We start from the raw sequence: 26,146 nt of genomic DNA, 5'->3' as shown, positions 1-26,146 counted from the left end.
TTTGACAAAAAATCCATAAAAAAATGTAATCTGTGGAAGCCGTAGTACTGTAAAAAGCACAACCAATCATCTTAGCCGGCCCAGCTAAAGTAACTGGACGGCCTACCTGCCTGTCAGCCTTCCATCTGTGCACAAACTTATCTCGTGCCCTCATTGGTCATGTGCGCGTTCGTGTGTTGGAGGAGGGGCTCTGGAAGGAAGGGGCAGATTTTTTCTGGTTGTGTATTTTCAAATTCTAGCACACTCGAGCTGGTTTCTCCAAAATTACCTAACCCACCTTTAATATAAAAGTGTTTTAGATTTATGCTTGAACAATACATTCCTCTAATTGTATAGTCTCTTATTCTAACTCACATAGAAACCATTTTTACATCGCTAAACAAAAGAAACACACCACAGAATTGTTTTTTGATAGCTTCATTTAATAGCTTTTATTAGGACAAGAGTTCAATGCGGAACACATATAGTGATCAAAATTATTTTCTAAAGCTTATTCTTCTGTATTTCACCTTTTATATATATATTAGATACCAAATATATCTTCACATTTCAAGCTTTCTAAAGATGATGATGATTTTGTCATGGCAGTATCTTCCATCCTTTGTCCATCGTCATGTTGTTCTTTCCATCCCTCCTGCATATGTTGCATAATACTATTTTTTTATTAAACAAAAAGTAATTTCACAAACACATGTGATGTTATTTGTGTCTGATGTCCTACTTCCAGTTCATCCTGTGTGACCCTGCTCCGCTGGTTTAATGGGAACTTCAGATTTGATCAGTAATGTTATATCTGTGGATGGAAAAGTAATGACTTCTCATGCCTGCATCCTCCCACCAAACACAACAAATATTGAACAAGAGAAGACCACTTACCCTCAAAGTCGATGAAGATGATGAGGTCATCGTTCTTGAGGTAATTGCGTCTCTTGAGGTCAAAGTGCTTGACAAAGTTCCTCCAGCCCCATGTCTGACTTTTGTAGCACTCGCAGGAGGGGTCATACGTTCCCACCTTGGAGGGATTGTCCCAAAACAGCTTCCCATCTGATGCTAGAGGACACAAAAAGACAGAGGTGCCATTTGAGTAGGCGTTTCATTCTTAACCCCAACCCTGTTTTAATGGTACTGTTGTCATGTGGGTGGTATGGTTGATTTTTTTAGGGAAGGGGATGTTGAACGGTTGCATCAGAACAACTATCGGATGGATTTATTTGAAGATACTGTATGTTAGTCAGAGGATTTAACTACACTACCTGTGGTTGACTTTTGTGGTTGTGGGTAAAATGTCCCCTTCAGGATCACTTTTAATAACTCTGAAGGCTCTTTGAAGGACATTGATTTCAATGTTTGCACTTTGGATGGTTATACATTTCATTTATTAATGAAAGGCTGTCCTTCAAAATGAATGTTGTATAATCTAATATAAACATAGCGATATCATCAATAAAAGACAAGATCTTAGTATTGGATAGCTCTTGAGATCTGTCAAGTATGGATGACTGGGAAAAAGTACTACATTTCACAGAATATATTTTTTTCAAAGAAATTCACATTTACATTTATTTTATTGATGTACTTCTGTAATGATATTGTTTGTGTGATATGTATCATTGCGAAATTAAGATGAGACCCCAGGCTCTGTTGTGATTGGTCAACCGCTTTGAAATATCCCGCCCCTTAGCTTATCACGTACGATGTTTTTGAGCGCTAGCCAATGGGAGTGCGAGTGTTACATAGTGATGTCTGTTGAGTAATAATTCATTCCAATGTGTCATGTCACAAAAGAGATGTTAAAGGTAGGGTAGGTAAGAATGGAGAAACCAGCTCGAGTGCGCTAGAATTTGAAAGTACACATCCGGAAAAAATCTGCCACTTCCTTACAGAGTTCCTTACAGAGCCCCTCCTCCAACACACACGAACGTGCACATGACCAATGAGGGCACGAGATAAGTTTGTGCAGAGATGGAAGGCTGACAGGCAGGTAGGCCATCCAGTTATTTTAGTCGGGCCGGCTCAGATGATTGGTCGTGCTTTTTACAGCGCTACAGCTTCCACAGATGACATTTTTTCATGTATTTATTGTCAAAGCTTTTAATGTATTCATTGCTATCGGGATGTTAAGAGCATTCTATGGAATATAACAAAAAGTGTTTCTGAAATAAATTACATACCCCACCTTTAAGTGTTTGTGGTTTGTCCAGTCTTTGTGTTGTATCGTGCCTTCCTGTTGTATTTTGAAAAGTAACCCTCTCGTTTCAGATCTGTGTGCTTCCAGCCCTCGTGTTTCACCCGCTTCGTTGATTGTCTACACCGCCCTGATTATTTCAACCTGTGCCCCCTTACCTGAGCCAGTTTGTCTTGTCTAGTGAGTTCGAGAACCAGCGTTAAGTCAGAACAGGTTAACCTTATTGTTTTGCCTCTAGTGCCTTGCCATTGTTTATATTTTGAAGAATTTATTTTGAAACCTTTGTTGTGCATTTGGGTTCAGAGTTCGGTCGTGACACAATGTCTCAGAAAGGGGGGAGTGTGTGGGAGAAGAACTGTGGGATTTTAGACTTTGCAAACCACTTACATGCACAGAAGCCTAAATAACACACTACAGGAAACGGAAAATCCCAAAAGCATAATAAGGCCTCTTTATTGCCTCTGGAAATGTATAAGGAGCACTTACTCTTCCTCATGTCCGTAGTGAGGCTGCGTGCAGTGGACATCCGTAGCTTAATGTCAGGGTCTTGGTCCATCACCGCCAAGGTGGCCTGTCTGTTGACCGCCGGCCACTGCATCACCACATCATTGCCCCCGCTGGCCAGGTAGAAGTACAGCCCAGTGTAGCCCCCTGTGTAATCTGTGTAGGTGGACAAAGGAAACACACGGACGCCATAACCATAACCCTCAGGGCTGTAGAAACGAGGGCTGTCAATTGACGTGTTGGTGGTGGCCATCTCCATGATCTTGGAGAAGTTCCGGATGGTCCACACGGCGTTGGGACAGCGTGTCTCCGTCAGGCTGATGTCGTCTATGTAGATGCCCCCCGCAGAGGCAGAGGGCTCACCGCGCACAGCTTGGAAAGCATAGCGGAATTTGACCCCCACCTCCATTGGGACATGGGCGATCTTCCATGTGTGGTCAGAATCAACTGGAGCAGAGGGAAAAGAGTGTTTACTGTCTGCAAATAACTAGTTTGACCATCTGGGAAAAACGCTATTAATTTTATTGCCAAAAGTTTAACAAAATCAACTCATATATGTCCGTTTCATATGAAATTAGAGCATTAGCATAAAGATTGGAAGTAGAAGGGAACATCTAGCCCTGCTCTGTCCAAAACAGAATACATATATATATATATATATATATATATATATATGTCCATAAACCTGCACCCCTGAATCTGATAGTGATGTTACCTTGGCCTACTTTGAAACAGCCAGGCTATTCTCCCCACCTGTTTCCAGTTTTTATGCAAAGCTATGCTAACCACATGGCTGTCGCTTCATGATTTGAATACAGTGCTATCAATTGTGTCATCTAACCCTTGGGCAAGAGAGATAGCTTTTTCAAACCTATCCCGCTAACTCTGGGCCTATGCGTGTGTAATGTTGTCTCAGCAGTTAGTTACTGTTTGACTAGTATGTTTTACGATGTGTTAAAATAACTGGATTTGAATATCAAAACAGACAAATTACTATTTGCCTTGATGCAAAGCTGTGTTTTTCCAGGATGCTACTGTGAAATGTGTTGATATAAACATGCAAATACCATTAAAGGTGTATATTTTCTGCATTTTACGAACAACCCCTGTGCCATCATCCCTCTTGACCCAGATCACCAGCCTGTCCTTGGAGCTCCCGGTCATCTTGTAGAAGAACTGCAGACACTGGAGCTTCCTCTTGGGGTAGAGGGTGCGGGACTCCAGCAGAGCAGACTCTGCAGGCTTCCCAGTCCTGGTGCTGAAGTGCATGAAGTACCCAGCATCTGGGGAGGGGGAGTAATGGATTACATGTTACTGGATGATCAGGATAATGGTTCATGTGTTCCTTTACAGTTTCATAAAATAAGATTTTTTTTATAAAATGAGGATTATTCGCATGATTGCAGTGATAAAATACATTTCAAAATGATGAATGAAATATTGCCAAGTCCATTCTTACATATTACAAAACTCCATGAGTCTCACAGCAGGTGAAACCAGTCTCATGTGAAACCTTAGTTTATCTTCCAGGTCATTATTATGGCCTCTAATTCAAAGAATGCTTTCACTGTTTGGACAGTCTGTCACTGAATCTGTTACTGTGGCATTACAGACAAATATGCAGACATGACATGCGCATTGCGTATTGTAGACATATTAAAAGTATAGTTACACCCATTAATTTCACGCTGTGGCAAATACTAAAGAGTTTGTTAGATGAATCTGGATACAGGCAGCTAATGGCCTGGCTCCATTATTCATTTCTTACATAATACACTTAGGTGAAAGCCATCTTATTGATATGTATTTTTTCTTGTATTTAGCAGTGCATTTGATAATCCAAAAGCAACAAAAACTAATCAGGTTAACTTACTTTTATATTGTGGTACTTAGATTTGGTTACTGATTACATTTAACAGGTAATGTGTAATTGTGACTGCATACATTTTTAAAGGGACCCTTCCATTCCTCAGTAAAACTTCACTTTTGCAAATGTATTTCATGTTTTCTTAACTGAGAATAATGATTGGTATTTTCAAGAGACACTGACCTCTGCATCTCCCCAGGAGTGTGTGATCCTCTTCACTCACACTGCTCTTGGTATGGACCCAGTCAGCATCATCGTTTGAGGCCTGGATCATTCCACAGATGCTGGCATACTCAAAGGAACACTGGTCCAGCAGGGTGAGAGTACCAGCTGGGGGGGAACGGGGGGCACATACTTTATTCAAGCCTCCAGTTAGTGAGACGAGCAATGAAGCCAATCGTTTGTACAACAACTTCCGTGTCACTCCATGCTTAAAAAAAACAGTTTTCCCATTGACTTCCCTTTTTTTTTTAGGTAAATCAACGACCAAATACGGACACTTAAATTGCTCTTATTCAACAAATCATCATGTTAGAAAAGTTGTAAAATATGCTAAAAGCGAAATCCAGAGTTATTTTCCTTCTCCAATTTTTTGAATCAGCCAAGATAGGAAGTGAGGCAACAGATTGGAGGCGGGGCTTAAGGAATACACAAGTGCCATGCTCTATTGGCCCAATTTGTTTTGCTTTCCACTGAGCAACTTTCAGAGGAATTAACAGGCCCCGCCTCTGACGCTGTATCCAGTTATCTTTATACATAAATAACTAAATCCCGCCTCCCCAAGACTAGAATCATTTCTGTCCATTGTTAACTTTTAAGCAAAACACATCAACATAGGAATCAAACTCATCTACGTACAGCAGTTGTACATCCGGTTGAGCCTGAGGGTGTCCATCTTGCTGAAGTCCAGGTATTGGCCAATGATGTTGTAGAACTCTGGGATTTTGGTGGTGATGGTGGGGATGGATTCGTTCTTATTGAAGGAGAAAGGTCTGTAGTGCATGATGGACTCGTAGTCGTACGCCGTGTTCTGATCGGTGATGAAGTCATCGTTGTATTTGTTGAAGTTGTGTCCAAGTCCTGTGGGAAATGTCATGTTGACACACGAAAGGCCACACAAAGGGTTAAAGACATGTTGCTGGTTATTAACCCTCTCTATGGCAAGCTGCAGCTCTCAGGCAAGAAACTGCAGTTTTCCACGTCATCCCGCCATTTTTTTTATATTATTGACCAAGACATGTGTATGTTCATCACAATGAGGGGTTGAAGTGGGGGTGACCTCTTTGACAGACCATCATATGGGCTGTATAAAACATGAACTCCCTAATATAATGTAAATACTTTATGTTAAGTGTCTGGGCCCCTATTCCCAAGCTTCATTTAACTTATCTGGGTGTCCCATTTCACATGTCTCCATTATGTCGTATAATTGAACTTGTATTTTTTTAAACATCTGAATAAAATAAATGATGTTGGTTAGGGTGATTAATATATATCGTCAGGGACCCCCGAGCTGCCTAAACATTTTGTGATTTCTTTTTTCCACCAACATAGAAAGTTATGCTAGAGCAGGGGTTGTGGGAAGGTGAGCCTCCCCTCAGAGAACATAAGAACAGCCGCGCCCCCCCTCCCAATTATTATTGCTATTATTATTATTATTATTGTTGTTGTTGTTGCTATAATGCAGGGGTATTATTATCCAGTGGAAAGTCCTTACCTACTGGCCTAGTTAAATCAAAGTGGTTACTTTCTTTTGGCTGGGCAGTGTAGTTTTACACAGCGTCTTATTTGACTTTCTCAGGACTTAAAACCGGGCAGACCCCCAAAAAGCGAAAAAATATATTTACACTCGTAAGGTCATCATCTTAACAGTTTGTTATAGAGAGGCGAAGTCCCTCCCTTTCCAGGGGACCTCCATGGGACCTTATTTTAAAAAAAAACTATGTATTGAAGTCAATGGGGAGAGAAAGATTATCTTTCGATTCCGTTTGAATTGTGCCATGAATTACACATATGATATTTGTCAATTTAGAAGATAATTTTGAAAGTCAAAAAAATAAAAATGTGTCGTAAAACTGTGAAGTAACACTTCTATTTTGTGTGAAACCGCTCCATGACCTACATCTCCCGTCTCGCACCACACACCACACACCAAGTCGGCCGTCACGTTGAAACATTTCACTTCTTTCCTTCAGAGTGAGGCGAAAAGTATTAAAAGAGGTGAAAATCACTCCAAGTCTGGCCTAACCCTAACCCTGTACATACACAAAAGGGGAGTTAGTCGGTTCCGTAAGAGCCAGCATGCGGGACCGGGATTCTGGGAGTTGTAGTCTTTCTAGTTGCGTATTTTTCATAGTCTTATATTTCAACAGTTTTACGACAAACTTTGACTTTTTTGACATGGAAATTATTTTTTAAGATGGACAAACATCATATGTGTAATTCATGGCACAGTTTATACGGGATCGAAAGATAATCTTTCTCTCCCCATTGACTTCAATACATAATTTTTCCGAAATAAGGTCCCATGGGTCGGAAGTAGATGGGCGGGACTTCGCCTCTCTATGCTCATCGAGTCATCCGTGAACAGAGCATCAAGTTGGCATGCCTATAACAGCTGAATGCGGCGATTACCATCTTGTTCAGCAAAACGCCTCACAAACTTATTAAGATCAACAGCTTTAGTGCGTTTTGATTCAATGCTGCGTACAGCCAAACTTGACAGTCTCTTCTCTGTCATTGTAGACCGCAAATACCTCATTCCTTCCGTGTACTTGAGTCCGAATGCGCCGTCCAGTTCAAATGAAATCGCCGGCTCGCGCCAGGGCCGGGGGAGGGGTTACAAGGCTTGCGTCTTGTGCTGCATTAATTTGCACACGGACATTAGGGATTTTCTCTCATAAATGTCCGATGAGCCACAACTTTTATTTCAAAACAAAGCTGATGTTTTCTGCCAGACGCTGTCTCCTCTTTCACTTTAGGTAACTTTACTAAAAATCGATCCATGTTGCCGCTCGCATAAAGTTAGCTGAAGTTAACTAGCTAGATTTCACTGTTTCTCGTTATTTTTTTCTCACGCTGCGCCTCCCGTGAAGCTCTCTCTCTCTCGCCTCACACTTTGAAAACCACTGTGCTAGAGGGTTAAAATAACAATTGTCATATAATGATTTTACATTAAACAAATGCAAAAAGAAATAAATGGAGGGATCATAAGGTTCGTAGACGTACCTGGAGTGACCTGATCCAGCCAGATGTCCACGTAGTCGTCCCGGTCGGTGCGGGACTGTTCGTGGTAGAATCCCAGAGCGTGCAGCAGCTCGTGTTCAATCACCGCCTTGTGATCACAGCCCGACCCCAGAGACAGAATCTGACCGTCCTGCTGGTCCCCGACGCTGGAGAAACACCTGGGACAGGAGAGACAGTCAATAAAGTGAGCTGCATTTAGACCCATCATTAAAGCTGATATCGGCACACAGGCAGAAGCCAGAAAGGCTTTGAAACCAAACACCGACATTCATTCAGTGCAAAGTTATAAAGCCTCTTTTTAAAGGTTTTTATTGATTGTATTGCGATGTGGCTTTTATCCAAAGCAACTACACTCTTCTATACAGACATGCATATGCAAGCAATTTTGGGGTTTTTGCCCAAGGACACCCTGGACACCCACTTGGGATCTAACCATAGACCCCTGAGCAATAGCCCCCCATCATAGGCTCCTATAATGTATGTATCCATACTTTATTCAGTGTCTAAATTATTGAGGTAAAGCTATCATATAAGCATAATGATGTGTTTATTCCACTGCAGGAGATACTGATGTTTCTCTGCAACTAAGTGGGAAAATAATCTGTGATTGACAATAGGCCAAATTGAGGTGGATAATATTGGCATGATATTAAAATAAACATTTCACACGAAACCTATTTAAAGGGGACCGATCATGCAAAATGCACTTTTTGATGTCTGTTATACATAAATATGTGTCCCCGGTGTGTCGGGGAACTCACGCAGCGTCAGGAAATAAAACCCTCTCTCTTTTCCTCCGTACCCAAATCTCTAAAAACGGGGAACAACGGAGCTGATCCAGATTTGCGTCCGATATGACGTAATATCAGAAATGTGGACCCACGGCCCAATCAGAAACGTTGCTATCAGAAACAATGCCCGACTGTTTTGGACGTAATATGGTCGGTGTTTACATTAGCATCGCTAACACTCAGAGCTAACCTGTACTGGAGAGCATGTGTGTGAAGAAGCAGGAAGTAAAAAGGAACTCACCTTGTGGTATAACCGGCAAGAGAGAAAGCCTTTGAGCTCCAGACTGTTTCAGAGAGAATCCTTGATAATCCATGATATGGCGTTTCATCACGGCAGTATTTAGTTTAGACAGTAGCTGCCGGGTCCCGCATGAGCTCAGCCCCCTCCTTTTTAATTTTTTTATCAATTTTTTTTTTTTTAAAGCTTTATACCCAAAATCAGCACTTTTGAAACAGGAAGTGAAATAGAGGGATATGAGGCATGGCTAGAATGGGTGATCTGTTTGGTATTTTGAGTAAAACACTTAATAGACATGTTTTGTATATATTTCTATATATCTGAGACCTATGCTATTGCCTAAAAATAGCATGATAGGTGACCTTTAAGTGTTTAACTGGTATCTATTCTGAAGCAGCGATCAACAGTTTATTTTGAAACGTAGCCATACCCTCCTCTCTTTTCAAACTTGATGTATGTCTTCTCTCCCTCATAAGGCTTGAAGTCGATACAGGACTTCAGCCTGTACATCTCAAACGCCTGGTGGACGCAGCCCTTGGCGTTCAGATCTGATAAGTGTAAGAAACAATTATAAGAGGACACAAATATGAAAGTCAAGTTAACACAGTGTTGAAAGTGCACTGAAAATGTAAACTAAACTCACCTAAATCATCACCCAGGATGTAAGGAATTGGAAATTTCCATCTGTATCGCTTTTCAATCAAGGCATTCCTCCCCTCCTGAATCATGAAAGGGTTTTTATAAATTATTATGTTGACATATTATGTCCATAAACCTTATCAAGGTGAATAAAAACACATAATAAAGCATATCTAGTTATCTGACATAAATATATCACTGTAGTAAATCAAAACAAGGATCAACAGTCAACATGTGGTAATAAAGAAAGCTGCCAATAAAACACTCAAGGAGTTATTAGCAATGAATAAGCATGTTTCACAGATAACATAAAATAAAAACAAAATGCAACTTACTGGAATTAAAATGTCCCCTTCGAACAGGTTGGCGTCTGATCCTACAGTGGGAGACAAACAACACATTTTATTTAAATAAGCCAAAACAAAAATGCAGTTTTGCTCATCATTTGACACATTAGTCGAGTACATACATGAGCAGGAGGAATGATCAATTCAAGTGTTGCAGCTCACCTTTATTCAGGATGGGGTTCTCATCCTCGCCATTCTCATACACCTCTGTAACACAAACACACCTCAAATTCTATTCATCACCTTTCAACAACTGGTATTTCTTTTAAGTACGATCATGTTTTGGCCTACCATGAACCTCAGGGGCAACAGCAGGTATCTGGATAAAAGATAAAAACCAGTGAAGTTAATAGTTGATCACATTAGGCTAACTATAATAAATACTTCCAGTGAATGAATACTTACAGTGAATGAAGTGGCCAGAGCCACCAGTCCGAACAATAACAGAACTCGCTCCATCATCACACTGTCACCAAGTAAATGCTCTGCTCTAAATGTGCATGTTAACAAGGTAAGACCTTTAGCCCTAGATGAAGTACATGTGGGTTATAAAGAGTAACTGAAGGACTTTGACTTAACAGTGTTACTGATTAGTGAGTTACTTTATGAAGTGGACATGTGCATACGTCTGCAGTGGCATGCTTGTTTTTCACACCACCTTCCAATCTATTTTAAAATGTGTTGCAGGGCTGGGCAGTATGACAACAAAATTCATATCACGGTTTTTTTCCAAATTATAATGGTATCACGGAATTTATTTATTTTGTAATGATTGGAAATGTATTTACATTTATCTGTTTTGGCCCCACGAAAAAACACCTGATCAGTGGTGGCCTTCATACATCTTATGTGTTGAAGGAATCAGAATGCATGAAACAACTGCAAAATGTAAACCATTTAATTGTGCAAACTTTGCGTACCACAAAGTAACATAACAACTAACAACAAAAGCACTGTTTGAAAATGTAAACAATTCCCCCTTCCCTGAAACTGCAGAATGCACATTTAAATACTTATTTTATCATTTATGATTGAATGGGGACTCCTTTCATTGCCGCACCGCTTGAGTGTCCTTTGCCACTTTTTCAACGGTATTGCGGTATTTGAAAAATTAATTTCATACAGTATAAAGTTCACTGTATTCTGTATGAAACATTATAAAACAGACAAGTCAAATCAAGTAACCGTTTTATAAAAGTATAAGTATACCGCTCAGCACTAATCTGATGTTGTTACATAACCCAACACAACAAGGTCCCTTAAAATCCCTTATTGATTATGTGTTATTTTGTATGATGTATGTGCTAACATCAAGCACTTGACATTTTTACAGGAGATGCTGTTCCAATGTTGGCTTCGTTTTTCTCCAGATGTTTTTCCACAACATTGCAAAAGCATGCAGTTCTATGAAGAATCGCACACGTTTGTAAGGAACTTTTGTTAAGAGTCATGTGAAGGTGAAGCAATCACTTGTGTTTTTGCAATTATCTAATTCAACCACTAGATGGCGACCAATACCCAGGCAAGTACTATTCTGTGTTTATTCAGTCTTTGGTTAATTCAAAGGTTGTAATAATTTGAGTCGACATTGTAAACGAAATCGGCTATAAGGTGAGATCGTAAAAGACCCCAAGTTTGAGGGAGCAAAGCAATTGAAAATGGTGGCTTCAGTGGTTTTGTCGCTTTGATTTTCACACTACGAATCTCTTGAAAGAACGTGCTGCGAACAATAATTTAGCTCCTTGTTCTCTCCCAATCTCACTCTACATAATATCAATTTTAATCGACCCATTAGATATTTCTATAACGATTGTGCTTTGTAAACATGTACACGGTAGCCTGCCATCCTTAGCTAATGCTACATTTTAATTTAAAGTAGAGGTTTGTTAGCAGTGTTTCAGAATATTTAAGATTATGCTCTATTCACCTCGCAATACCAACGTTCCTCGATGTAACCGGGCAGGTATGTTGTGCTTGGTTAAGGATAAAAGAGTGAGACATTTGCTCCACACTTTAGAAAATGTAGCACATTAGCACAGCTTAGTAGCATGTTAGCAAGCTACGTCTTTGCCATAGTTAGTTTAACTAAGATTATGATTAATGACTCCATGAATACGAGTGAAAATGAAAAAAGAATGATTAATATACCGATAGATGGGTTATTAGATTGGTTTTTATAGGCCACGTGACAGGAGTAGTGCATCGCGGACGAGGTGGCCGAGTGGTTAAGGCGATGGACTGCTAATCCATTGTGCTCTGCACGCGTGGGTTCGAATCCCATCCTCGTCGGATGTTTTCTTTTTGTCACCTTTTTGTCACCTTTAACACGCTAAGTGTTTGTTGATATGTCATAAACGTTTTCTAAAACGAAATAAAATTGAAGAGACCTTAAAGTGTTTACTCACACTGAGCTGGCTAGCCACTGATTAGTTTTCTTTTATTATTCAATAGACAAATAGCGGAACACTGACAAAAAATGAGTGGAGAGAGATGTATTAACGTTTTAAAAAAAAACGTACTCTAACCTCCTTCTGTTCGGCTGCTGCCCTTCCATTTCATAACGTCTCTACTTCTCTCTGTTGAATGTTGTAAGAATCTGTCATCCCTCCAATGGCCTGCTAACCCAAATCCTAACAATTCCTAACAACTCCTAACACTTTTCATAACCGTTGCTAACAGTTTCTAACTAACCAATGATTGGTTTACGTCCAATGTTATCCCGCGGTGATTGGTTTTGGTCCAATCCCTGCTCAGTAAGAACAGCAGAAACGCCCACTCCCTCTTCGACAGCGATAACAAGAAGAAAAAGGGTAATTACAAGATGATCATGAACTTTTGTGCATTTTAGTTTTTGCCGGCAGGGCGGTTAATAGTTGTCATCTTGTTTTGTCAAACGGCTCTTTCCCGGTCTGCTCTTGTTAATGTTAGCTGCTAGCTAACGCTTCAGACTAGATATTACAATGGCTTCATTCATTTCACCTGTAAGGTTTATGTTACAGTCTTACATTCTGTAAATTACAGTAACTCAAAGGTCATTGAAAATTAGGTTTATTTGAGTAACCATCAATCAATCAATGTTTATTTATATAGCCCAATATCACGTTAAGCTATTCTAGAAAACAACTACTAAGATTGTTGTGTTTCTTTTCGCTGTGTACTCATCAGGGGCGTTTCCTGGACCTGGAAACATTAGGGGCTTAGCCCACAGTGGGGGGGGGGGGGGTGCAATGGGAGCCAGGGGGATCCAAGCTCCCCTAAAGTGGGGGGGAGCTCCCCTGAAGGCCGACTTTGAGATAAAAAAAATGGTGCATATTTGTGTCACACAGATTAGAAATGTTGAGTTTCTGTAAATAAAAAATCTTGAAATAAATAATAGTCATTGTTCATTACAGTTTCTGAATATTTGTTTTATATATGTGAATATTTCTGGGTGTTGCCATCTGTACGTGGTGGCGCTGGATTCTTTACGCTATTTACGTTGATATGGTTACGGTGGTGATGCCGGCGCGGTATTTGAAATGTTCATATTGATATTTTTTTAACTCTGCCTTTGTAATAAAAAATATGGCGAAACGAAAACAGCCAAACCTCGCAGCTTTTGGATTCACAAGCAAAGAAGCGAAGGAGTCTAAAAATGACAATGTGAACGGAACAATTTTTAGTTGGCCGGCTGTAAGCGGCGTTAGGGTCGAGTTTGACAGCTCCACACCGAGGGAGAGGCCTGCCGATGCGGAGCCGGAAGAGGCCACAACCGCCGGCGCCAACTGCACTAGCGATGCCCATGACCTGCCTTTTAACTGGACACAGAAAAGATGGAGTGAGTGGAATGGCTTTCAGAAAAAATAAAACATTTTGGATGTGAGATTTGAAAAGAGGCAAAAAGTATATTGATCTCCCTGCCGCTCACAGAAAAACCCACCGGAGTGCACCTTTCACAAGAATGGATTCAGGGAAAAGTCAGCAGTGATCAACAGAATAACCTGCGGAAAAAGACTGTGGCACGCTTACACTGTAGGTGCGCCGCGTTTGGGGGTGCAGAGGGGTTGCGGGTGGAGCCTCGCAGATGGGGCTGCTGCAGACCCCTCAGCACCCCCCCTTCCCGTGTCCATGATCTCTCAACACACATATAAAACAGAACTGTAAACAGATTTACTTTTTCTTTATGGATATTTTACAAATCACTCCCCTTTTAAACTCTATTCTTGTTTTACTGTCATATAGTATTTCATTTTTGGATGACTACCAGGAGACAGAGTTTTGGTACTCACCCCCCACACTCATCAGTGTCTCCTTCACTGTCCTCTATTTACACATTAAGAAGCACCTCCCTGTCTCTTTTGCCTCCGATTTGCTTTCTCCAAAACTTGTTGCCAAACTGTGAAGTCCTTGCATTTTCTGAGGCCAAGTTGAAGGATCAAATACTAAGAAATGATCACATGACTTGAAGTCATAGAGGGAAGTTACTAAGTACACTTATTCAAGTACTGTAGGCTATACTTAAGTATAATTTTGAGATAGTTGTACTTTACTTGACTTTGATGCTACTTTGTAGGCTACTTCTACTCCACTACAGTTCAGAGGTAAATGGTGTACGTTTACTCCACTACATGTATGTAATAGCCTATACCTTTAGTTACTTTACAGATGTGGATTAATGATGTGAAATATAATCATGTCTTTAATCAGACTTTAGTTCCACCTGAAGTAAATTCACAAGCTACCCTGCAGTATACAAAGTCATTCAAACTAGCTGCACCTATACCAGCTTTGAGAACACTTTCATGATCAATCATTATAAAACATATCATATATATTATTCTGAAATGGACCAATCTGCAAAACTTTTACTTTTGGTACTTTAACTATATTTTTATATTTATATGTTATCCAGCAGCAGTATATCATGTTATTAAGTTTTGCTCCACATTTACCAGCTGTGAGGAACACATTAGTGCATCTGTGACAGTAATTTATTACATGATTCTGAAAGGGGCTATTAAGCACAATAAGTAGCCTACTTTTACTTGTGGTACTTTAAAGAGCCTGTGACACGAGTTTCCCCCATCATCCAAACCCATCAATTTGAGTAAATATTGTCCCCTTTGTTGTGGAATATTTTCCAAGGCCCATAACTTTGACCCAGTTTATCAGTTCAAACTGTCCTGACTGAGCACACGCACCTCGTAACCTTGGCTGCTGTGCTCTCAGTGTTCTGTCTCCCTGTTCCTGCCTGTTGGCGTCAGCTGATAGAGGTATTATGATTCTATGTTCCTGCCTGTTGACGTCAGCTTATAGAGGTGTTATGATTTTATCTTGTTATGCAGCAGTTTGATGATGCTCTCGGAACTAGTTAAATACATGGGTCTGAGGTAGAGTTCTTTAGAATTGACGTGGCAACTCTACCGTGAAGTCAGAACCTCTGGCTCTTGGACTTGTAATGTGAATCTCTCCGGCCGTAACTCCAAATACACCTCCAGTGTTTTGACATCAAAGTTCCTGCTCCTACCGTGTCTCCTTCCTGAGTCGGTGACTCCCACTGCATTGCTACACAGAAGTTTCCCTTACACCCTTGAAAACCGTTACTGAACTGATTTTGGATATTTGTACTTTGACAACCATTAATCTGCCCTTCAATGTTGACAATTTTCTGGATCTTCTCGGGGATTCTTCAAGTCCAGCCAAATTATGTGTGACGTCATTGCGGGCACAGCGTTCCAGCTGCACCGTTCAGGATCCCAGCATCTGCATGTAAACGCACGATGGCGCACACAGCAGCAAGCTCAGACAGCGATGACAGTTTAATGTTGAACGTGTCTGAGAGCTCATATGAGGCTGAAGGATCGGTTTATGTTGTATCTGTTAGAAGTTTAGGAATTAGGTGCGTCAATATGGGCGATCATACGGTCATGTAGCCAGTGGTGGACTGGGACTAAAAATCATCCCGGGACTCTCGACCGGCCCACTTCGGTACCGCTGGTAAATTGTCAACGGGGGGAGTGGGGGATGTGCTAGTGACTTATCCGACCGGCCCACTTCGGTACCAGCCCATCGGGATTCGTCCCTATGGCCAGTCCGCCACTGCACCCAGCCCAGCCCACGTAAACTGTCAACGGGGGGAGCCTCGCTGCGGGGAAACGGTGGACCTAGTGTCCCGATCGGAGTGGGAATAATAATAATAATAATAATCCGTGCATTTTATCCATTAATTTCCTCAACATTGTGGTAAAAAAAAACACACGTTTAATCCATGTTGGTGTACTACAACTACAAAAAGCATCGGTTTGTTTTCTCATCAGGAAATGCAGAAACAAACGATTTTTAATCATCATCCTCACGATCATTTAATGTATCATATGTTCGCCGAATTGACATGAAAGCACTAATTCATGTAGTTTCATCCACTTGAGTTTACAACTACAAAAATAATCCATTTGTTTTTATATCACATCCGACGGGAGGAAATTCAGCAGCTCTCACTACCGATTTGTAATCCTAATTTAATCATCATCTTCACCACGATCATTTATGTTTATGTTCGCCGAATTGACATGAAAGCACTGACAACTATGAATATACTGTAGTCAACTTCATTAAAACGTTATTAACGTGCCTAAACTCAGTAATTCACCATTTCTACGCATGACAACACACTTTGTCCGTGTTTGGCTCTCTCGCCGCACAGTGAAGCGTTCCCGCATTGACGTCACTTCCGGCTTCCCCCAAAACTGCAAAATGAGTCGAAGGAATTTCCCCGCGATGTTCGAAATTATTGATATTTATTCTTTCACACATAGTGACGTCACGAGCTACCCACAATGCAACACGCGCCATATATATATATATAAATACGCCATTTTCCTGGAAGTGCAAATATCCTGGAAGTTCAAATATAAACAGCTAGCTAACGTAGCCAGGCAGAGCGCACTAGGTTTTTTTTCTGAATTAACGACCAAAGAAATCGCTGCATGTCTTCGCATTACATCTCTGGACTTGAGGGGTGTGCTCTAGGTCGTTACCAGCGTAAACTAGAGCTGTGTGGGTTGTCTGATTGCCCTTACAATGTATGGAATTACGACCCTCGAAAGTGGCCTTCGTCGATTTTGGCTGCATCTACGTCTAATTTCTGGAAACACCAGGTGAATACCCCACTTGTCACAATAATATTATCATGCCATTGCATATATGTGGTATTTTACAGTTGACTAGATATTGATTAAGGCAATAGACTATGATATTCCAACCCAGTCTCATAAAAAAACGTGTAATAACTACGTTGATCCACAACGTAGGACGTAGTATTTCTACAAAAACGCCTCTGAAATTGTAAGATCCCTACGTTTTTTTTCAACATTCATTCCAATGGCTGGCGTCTATGTCACGTGATCTTCACATTTCTCCCTGCAGAAAAAAAAAACATGGCCGAACTTCGTTTTATTCTCGGTGTAAAATGCTTATTTTAAAGTTAGTTTGGCCATTAAAATGCCTTTTGATGTCATTTGATGCGAGAAATATGAGTTGTTATTTCAGATTATGTGTGCAGTGGATGTACATGATCTTTAGTTTGCTAGTTATTACGAAGATTACTTCAGGAAATTGTGTCGATACAACGTTTTCATTGTTACCAAGGTGGTTGCTAGGGACGCTGCTATCGATATTATTTCTGTTATGTTGTGTAACAGTTTAATGGTGTAATCTTTATTGCTACCCCCTTCCCCGTCAATGTATAGTGTTGGTCCACAGCGCAAACGTATTAGTTGAACAAAATCCGCATCTAAAATTGTGGCATAGATACGTTATTTTCCCCTGTGCAATTCCAGTCTCACATCTCACAGCACATCGTCATAAACAAATACCGGAAACAGACCGAAAACACTTTATTCCGAGTGTGCTTGCTTTTCTCTTTGAAAGTCATCACATAACGGCATTGTAATACACGGTTCGGCTGCATTAAATATTACATATCTGCCGTAGTTCTCTATTTATAGAGCCCTGATGAGAAGACTTCTAGACAAACATGAGGAACTGCCGCCAACACTGAAAACGTGACATGGATCATAAATATATCAGCAATTAAACAACATCTTACATTTCTTTTCACACAATACGTCTCCTTGCAGTATCAACACTAATTCGGCTGACTTTTATATTTGATCCAATTGGTAGATAGGCTGTATTTACACCATAAAGGTGCACAGCTGATATAAAGGGACACCTAGTGGTTAAAGCATGTTATTGAATTTCATTATTTTTATTATTAGATATAAATAGGATCCCTATAAAGTATATTCATTACTTGTTATTCTCTACTAATAGATAATTAAAGACTGTATATAATGACTATTTTGCACATCCCTTTCAAGATTTCAAGATTTTCTAAGGTTTATTGACATATCACGGTGTAGTTATGCAATGAATGAAAAACTTTGTGTATACCTCCAGCAATGTTAACTATGTTGAAGCACTTATTTTAACTGATATTATACATATGTATTATGCTCTTATATAAGATGTATGTAGATAGTATAATAAATGTGCAGAATACGACAGTTTAATGGTGGAGGTACACACATATTGATAGATGTCTTGTAATGCACTGTTGAGGAACCTGCGACCAAAGTTTTTCATCTCCGGCCTTGTCAGGTATTGAACAATCAATAAATAAAGAACACAGAATTATTAAATATAAAACACAAAATGTGTGTGATTATACTAAATGATTTACAAATAAACAACTTACAATCTAAAATTAAATTAAAATTAATTAAAATTTACAACTGTTACACATGCTGATGTAACGCAAATGTTTCCAACTTGGGATCAATAAAGTATATCTTATCTTAAGATGATCGATGGCTACTGCCATATTTGCAAAATGTGCCTCTGAACATTGACAAGTGCATGTTTCAGGCTCATCAATTAACAACAGGAGGGGTCACAAACATAAGACCAGCTGTTAAATAAAGCTCTTCTGACCTTAGCTGGCATGTGGGTAATGCTACCCATTATGGGTACAAGCAATTTTCACCCATTTATTAATTATATGTTTTACATTTGAGTGTTTCCTATCCCCTAAACCTCCAGGAATGTACACAGTTTAATACTGGCCACTTCTTATTATGGGAAATACGAAAACGTCTTTTAAAACTACAACTCCCAGTAGAGACGTGCCATAGATAGAGAACATGTTGCGAAACACAATAGCCAGCATGTGTAGTTCTGGGGACGGGGTGGGGGAGGGGCGGACGGGGTGGACCCGTTCAAATCCAGTTTTGGACATTCTGCCGTGGTTCCATCCCATTTCAAGTGCTGTTCGACGCTCGGCACACTCTCCAATCACAGAGCTTGAGGACTATCACAGGGTTTGTCAAGCGAAGCGGAGAGAATACTTACTTCCGGGTGTAATATTCTGTAAAGCAAATGAGCTGCTCCGACCCTCGGTCCTGACGGACTCCAACTTGTGTTTATTAATTAATCAAACAAATAAATAAACACAAGGATAATTATGTGTTATTGTTGAGTAAATGGAGAATTGCACAGGGGAACATAACGTGTAGGCGATCTATGCCACAATTTTAGATGCGGATTTTGTTAAACTAATACGTTTGCGCTGTGGACCAACACTATACAGTGACGGGGAAGGGGGTAGGGGGGTGGTTGGGGTAGCAATAAAGATAACACCATTAAACAGTTACACAACATAACAGAAATAATATCGATAGCAGCATCCCTAGCAACCACCTTGGTGACAATGAAAACGTTGTATAGACACAATTTCCTGAAGTAATCTTCGTAATAACTAGCAAACTAAAGATCATGTGCATCCACTGCACACATAATCTGAAATAACAACTCATATTTCTCGCATCAAATGACATCAAAAGGCATTTTAATGGCCAAACTAACTTTAAAATAGGCATTTTACACCGAGAATAAAACGAAGTTCGGCCATGTTTTTTTTTTCTGCAGGGAGAAATTTGAAGATCACGTGACATAGACGCCAGTCATTGGAATGAATGGTAAAAAAAAAACGTAGGTATTTTACAATTTCCGAGGCGTTTTTGTAGAAATACTACGTCCTACGTTGTGGACCAACGTAATTATTACATGTTTTTTTATGAGACTGGGTTGGATATTCAGTACAGGAAGCTTAGCAACACCTAGACGGTGTACGGCTGCCTGCTTGCAGCTCGCGTAAAACGGCGGATACCGGAAGTACGGTGTCGCCCCCGGCCCAATACCCGTATGTGTGTGTGAAAGAATCGGAACGGTATCGCACCTTCTTTTTTAAACTGACGGTTCGAGATGACTAGCAGCCCAATATTTCATTGCACAACAGTTGTTGGGATGCTGTCACAGGCTCTTTAAGTATACGTTGATGCTAATACTTATGACATTTTACTCAAGCAAGATTTTGAATGCAGGAATTTTACTTTAATGGAGTATGTTTACAATTTAGTATTGGTAATTTTACTTCAGGAAAAAATGAATCATCCACCATAGCATTGGGTTTCACTTTGGTATACCAGCTGTTGTGCCTTAAAAATAAGGTTGTCAAATTATTTGGGGTATTACAAGACAAACCCCCAAGTATAACACTTAAACACAAAAGGACAATATTTACAAAAATGTTAATCTTAATAAAATCAGCAACAAAATGTGTATTTTAGATGTTTTCTATCCACTTGTTGTAAATAGCCAGTGGTGGAACGTAACAAAGTACATTTAAAAACGTTCTCTTTGGTATACCAACTAATTATTTTTGGTTTTCACATCAAACCCCCCCCCCCCACCGCCCTCATCCCTCTGCTTTTCCCTTCTTAGTTTTATTTCAGTTGAAGCTCCTCTGCTTGATATGCTCTGTTGTAACACCCTTCCCTCGTGTCCTCTTGTTTCTGATCACATCTCTCCTGAGAACCGGCCGGGCATCGCTCCTCTCCCGCAGCTCCGTAATGACTCCCCTCCGGTCCCGTGGAGAGGCAGATCTTCTCCCCCCCTCCCTCCATCAGGTCCTCTGACGCCCCGCTGCTTTTTGTCTGTGAGTGAGATACAGGAAGAGCAGTGGGTGATAAACAGAAATAACCATCCGGCTGTCAGTGTAATATCAACACACATGTCCTGCCCTGAAAAACTACAGTGTTACTATACAAGAAGTTTATAATAGTACTGCACAATTAATCAGACTTTTATCGAAATCACAATAGTGACTTTTGCAATATCAAAACGACAATATTTGGTAAAGGCTAAATAGAAAGGAATATCAAATATTAGTGTAGTGTTTGTAAGTGAGTATGAGGAAAAACTCAATTGTATAAAATCGCCGTAAAGAGGGGAAAAAAAGTTGAACTCATAGACGTCACATCTGTTTTATGTTAATTATTTTTTGTAGTACAAGTTCTTCTGAAATGTGATTTTATAATATGCTATTTATCTATAGCTTTTTGGTGAGTTCATTGAAATGTACGGACACAAATAGGTTGTTAAAATGAACACCTAAATGTGTATTTTGGATTTTCTTTCCACTTGTTCCACATGTTATGGGTTATGGATCCAAAAATCGAGCAGTGCATTAAAAAGCTATGTTTCGGCCTTCAGTGTTTTTTCCAAAAGTGGCAAAGTACATTTGTTAGGAAAGTATGTTGTTCTTTAATCTGACTCTACCTTGTGGTCTCTGTGATGTTGGTCGATGGCGTACTGGTATTTGGCTGCTTTCAGTCCGAGGGCCCCGGCCAGTCTCTCTCCAAGGAAATCACACGCTAATTTTGGCAACAACAACAACAACAACAACAACAACTTAGTGAGACATTTTCCAAAGCAAAAATTGGACCTATTGTTTATATTGTATGCTTTGAATGTGTTTAATTATTAAATACGTACTCAGCAGGGAAATCCTCCCAACCAGAAGAGCCACATTCCTGAACGACAGCCTAGCCTGAGAGAGGAGACAGAATAGAATGAGTAACATGACTCATACCTGAAGGGGAACCTTTATAACAATTACAATAAGTTATTTCAATGGCCCAAGAACATTTGATCAACTCATATTTTTTGACGTCGTTACACCCCAGGAGATTTTTTTTTGTTGCTTTGTTTTACTTCAAGTTTCACACGTAATACAAATATGAATTTGCTAAAATAGACATCATTTTCTCCTGGAATAATGACCGTGTATTTGAACTTCAAACAGCAAATGATGGCTAGATCAACTCCTTACTTCTGACCTTTCACAATAAAAGCCCCAGAGGTTTAATATTGGCAGGCCAGTATTTGCATTTCCCTGTCCCCGATGTTTAAAGGTCCTTATACCATAGCAATAACATATAAACATTATGTTTTAAGTGTCCCTTTATCAACATCCATAAGGGACAGCTGTGGATCAATATGTTGTTTCCTTGGCTGAAGAAACATGAGCTACTCTCTCTCAAAGCCAAATCCAGAGAAGTACGTCTCAGACTTGTGATGTCATCAAGTATAAAGACTGCTAATTTCGAGGAGCCAGTTTCTTCTTATACCTATTCAGCATGTTCTATTGTATTGTTAACAGTTCTGAGAGACTAAATGTCCCCATGTACTAAAAAGGTTTCCCTTGCGGTTCTCAGTGTTATCTGTATCACTTTTTACAATTCATTACATACAGAGCAGTGCCAAACTTTATACTTGATAAGATGGCAAATTAACGTTTTAATTCCTGGGTTTAGGAGGTTCTCATGTTTACTAATGTTTTTTGTCTTCTTTTTTTTGTAACGTTTTATACGTCAAGTACCACAGAACACAAATATTGCTGTGTGTGTGTGTGTGTGTGTGTGTGTGTGTGTGTGTGTGTGTGTGTGTGTGTGTGTGTGTGTGTGTGTGTGTGTGTGTGTGTGTGTGTGTGTGTGTGTGTGTGTGTGTGTGTGTGTGTGTGTGTGTGTGTGTGTGTGTGTGTGTGTGTGTGTGTGTGTGTGTGTGTGTGCGTGCGTTTCATAGAGGGTGCTCAAACATTTAGGGTTTCCCATTAATGCACCAGCGCTACAGTTGAACTTTCTACTTCAACACGCCCCACACGCACACACAGTGCACCCGCGACTGTTACAATGAAGGCTCGATAATCAGCTCACGGCATATAGGCAGGGGTAAAGTGATATAAGTGGGGAGCGGACCTCACCTCCTCTCGGGGGGTCCGGGGGCATGCTCCCCCGGGAAGATTTTTTTTTAAATATTGAAGTTAAAAGCATCAATCTGGTGCACTTTGAGAGCAACATTAAGAGATCTATGGATACATCTCTCAACACCCATATGAAACAGAACTGTCAACAGATTTTCTATTTCTTTATAGATATTTTACAAATCACTCGCCTTTTAAAACAAACCGTTTGAGACCCACTGAGATAACTAGACTAAAGTTAACTATCTAAACACTGAGAGAGTCCTTTACTTCACCTGAGCTGAGGTTATCTGAGACTCTCAGTCTGACAGGAGAGAGTTCTCCCTCCACCTTGTTGTTGAAAAAGCTCCTTATATCCGTTAGCTTGGCTAGCTAGCACCAGATGCTAACCACAATGATCTCCGGTAGATACCCACTGGTGCGCGAGGCGAGCAGAGCTTGAATGAAACACAGAGACCCAGAAGTAAGCTACTTGTACTCACGAGGCCTATTATATGGACGTTTAAGGACTAAAAAATTATCAATTTTTCACTTTGCTGTTAGCAAATCATTTGGCGCTCTAGCTAACAGGAAGTCACTCAAGTGTCACAAAGTAATTTAGCCTATGGGTAGGTCAAACATCGAATGGGTGCTGGCCATTGGCCTAATCATATCACCTGTGTTGGCTTTATGTTTTTGGTCAAACATGTGTTTGTTTCACATATGCATTGATGTAATCATTAATATTTCTAATTTAATTTAATAAAAATAATAATTTTTGGAAGAAAAAAAACAAAACACATATTTCTTGGGGGTGCTTAGGGGGTGCTTCAGCACCCCCTAGCTCCCCCCTGGCGCCGCCCCTGGTGTGTTGGTGTATCTCAGGCCCTGAATAATGTTTGAGCGTTATGGGATGTGCCCCATTAGCAAGTTGCTAATGTGTGTTTTGTTTGCTACAACCTCACTCATCATACATTGTTTTAAATGACACTCAATCTTCACCATAAATAACACAGCTTTTCTATAGGGTCAAATTAATATATTTTCTAAACCGTCTCTGTACTGTAGGTCTCACTATGTATGCGCTCAACTTTATTACTACGCGGCGGCGGTGTATAGCCGAATCACAGCCCCACGCTTGAGCAACCACACAATTTCACTACATTACATACTTTTGTAACTCTCAATGTGTGTGACTAATAGAACTCCTCGTGTACTTGTACAGCCACAGCCAGCCAGTCATATTTTGGCATTAAGTGGGGTGCTGCTCTGAGGTTTTGAGTGATATTATATAGGTCTTCTTGAGCCATACACTGTCTTGAGATCTTATCCATTGTATCTTTGTCTTGTGATTGTTGACTGAACGGGCAAAAGGCTAGACCTACTTTGGTTGAACTATATTCCTGCTTTTGACAAAGAGGTGTTCGATTGACATGCCGGATTGACTGAAAATTCTAAATATTGGTCATGTTGGTAGGATTGGGTAGGCGTGTTGTTACTTGTTGGTACGTGGGTTGGGGGGGGGGCCATGAGCGCTCAGTGCCCAGGGGCCCCTGGAGATACTAATCCGGCCTTGTGTGTGAGTGTGTGTGGATGTTTGAATGCTGACCTGTGTTGTCATAAAGCGCTTTGAGTGGTTGCACAGCCTAGAACTGAGCCGTCGGTAAACGTGTCATTACTGCTGTAAACAGTGTCCCACCTTCTCTGCAGGCTCTCTGAAGGGAGGCCTGTCTGATGACCGCTCCTCTTCCTCCTCGCTGTCTTCCTCCTCCATGGTCTCACCGCTGGAGAAGTAGATGATCCTCCTCTGTTTGGAAAGGGCAGGACTCCCAAACTCTGTTTCCTGTATGTCCGCTGATGACTGACAAGATTGAACAGGTTTAACAGCAGCTTTTGTTTGTGTTTACACATTGTCACATTATGTGTTCAGCATGTTCTCAATTCATAGGTTCTTTTACATACAGTCTACACCCTGAGTAAAGATTAACTACAGTCACTGAGCTTTTAAAAGTTAACGCTGTCCTTGAGCACAACTTACAATAACATCTCTGTTTGTCTTGCTCCATTATTACAACACTTACTTCCTGGTTGCTGGTCATTCTTCATTAGTCTTTCTTTCACTCCAATGCAGTCAGTTATTCCTCATGTCTCAGCTGGACCGCTCACTCTGCTTTGTGGAGAATTACAACGAGACTCTTGACCCCTGAGAGGACAAGCACAGCAGGGCAAACCTTATCACAGGGGAGGAGCTTTAGAGCCGTCTGTAATGCAATCAGTTTCATTCTCAAGCTGAAGGGGTTGGGCTTGTTACCCTGTGTAAAATGTCCTGATACCTTAGTGCTTTAAAGTGTTCTTTAGGTGGCCTAAAAAGATCCAGAGTTGGGCTTAAAAGTGTATTCCGTTACAGTTACTAGTTACCTGTTTTAATCAGTAACTCTCACGACAATAAGCTGTAACCTTTCTGTTACATTTGGATAACCTCAATATCGAATGTGTGTTTCACTGTGTGCGCATGGGCTTCGTAATATATCGTTCTTTATTTTAAAATGAAGTGTTACATTGTAATCCCCAATTTTTTCTTTTTCTAAATGTACCAGTAATCTGATAACATATGTTGTTGTATTATTATTCTTAACTGTAAGGGGATACACTTTTTTATTTATTTATCCCTATTACATAATCCCGTTGTGTATTCTGTTACTCTCCAAGCCGGTTCATATCCTCATGTAATAAATCTTCTAATTGTACTACTTGACACTGTATTATACATATCATAGATTATTTAATCTACCGTTCAGTATTTCATTTGACATTCTGTTTGCATATATGTATGCTGCATTGTGGAGGAACCTGGGACATGACATTGCCCACAGTATTGGATAAAAGCGCCTAACAAGTAACATGTAATGTAATAATAATGTAATGCCAAAACTACGCTGTAGTTATTCTGCATATGACAAAAAAAGCCTTTGAATCCTTTAAATAAAGTCGTACATTTGTGTCAAATTGTTTTGGATGTTATCCTTGAACTCAGCCTGATGCATAAGGTGTTGTCAGACTTTTACTAAAATGTATTTAATTTAGGCGTCAGCAAAGCAGAAATGTGGAAGTCCTCAGAAACACATTATGCTTTGAAGTATAACTGGCAGTAACATTCAACACTCAAACGTTGTACTACGACATAGAAAGTATATGATTTACCGTACTTC

General features: G+C 40.2%; 1 protein-coding gene and 1 non-coding gene across 2 annotated transcripts; one reads left to right on the top strand and one right to left on the bottom strand.

The window, feature by feature from the left end:
* Positions 1-562: 562 nt before the first annotated feature.
* On the bottom strand, positions 563-25,164 carry mep1a.1 (meprin A, alpha (PABA peptide hydrolase), tandem duplicate 1). The gene is made up of 17 exons (XM_034228670.1): positions 25,019-25,164; positions 24,637-24,798; positions 21,692-21,746; positions 21,476-21,570; positions 20,657-20,850; positions 15,324-15,331; positions 9,980-10,024; positions 9,806-9,846; positions 9,475-9,550; positions 9,262-9,379; positions 7,785-7,960; positions 5,415-5,636; positions 4,740-4,886; positions 3,757-3,972; positions 2,672-3,136; positions 877-1,050; positions 563-793 (listed from the first exon to the last, which is right to left on the bottom strand). Exons 1-17 carry the CDS (start codon positions 25,034-25,036, stop codon positions 729-731), a joined length of 2,277 nt encoding a protein of 758 aa, XP_034084561.1. The 5' UTR covers positions 25,037-25,164; the 3' UTR covers positions 563-728.
* trnas-gcu lies at positions 12,025-12,106 on the top strand. Its single transcript has one exon. It is a non-coding gene; the product is annotated as a tRNA-Ser (tRNA).
* Positions 25,165-26,146: the final 982 nt, after the last annotated feature.

This window comes from Gymnodraco acuticeps, unplaced genomic scaffold, assembly GCF_902827175.1.
Source record: "Gymnodraco acuticeps unplaced genomic scaffold, fGymAcu1.1, whole genome shotgun sequence".
NCBI classification, from domain to species: domain Eukaryota; kingdom Metazoa; phylum Chordata; class Actinopteri; order Perciformes; family Bathydraconidae; genus Gymnodraco; species Gymnodraco acuticeps.
Note: the sequence above shows the minus strand (reverse complement) of the source record. Positions and strands in the feature narration are given on the sequence as shown.

Coding starts and splice junctions, on each gene's coding strand:
- mep1a.1 (XM_034228670.1), bottom strand. Junction 9,847..9,979: donor GAACCCCATCCTGAATAAAG/GTGAGCTGCAAC, acceptor CTCCCACTGTAG/GATCAGACGCCAACCTGTTC. Junction 794..876: donor CATCTTCATCGACTTTGAGG/GTAAGTGGTCTT, acceptor TTCCATCCACAG/ATATAACATTACTGATCAAA.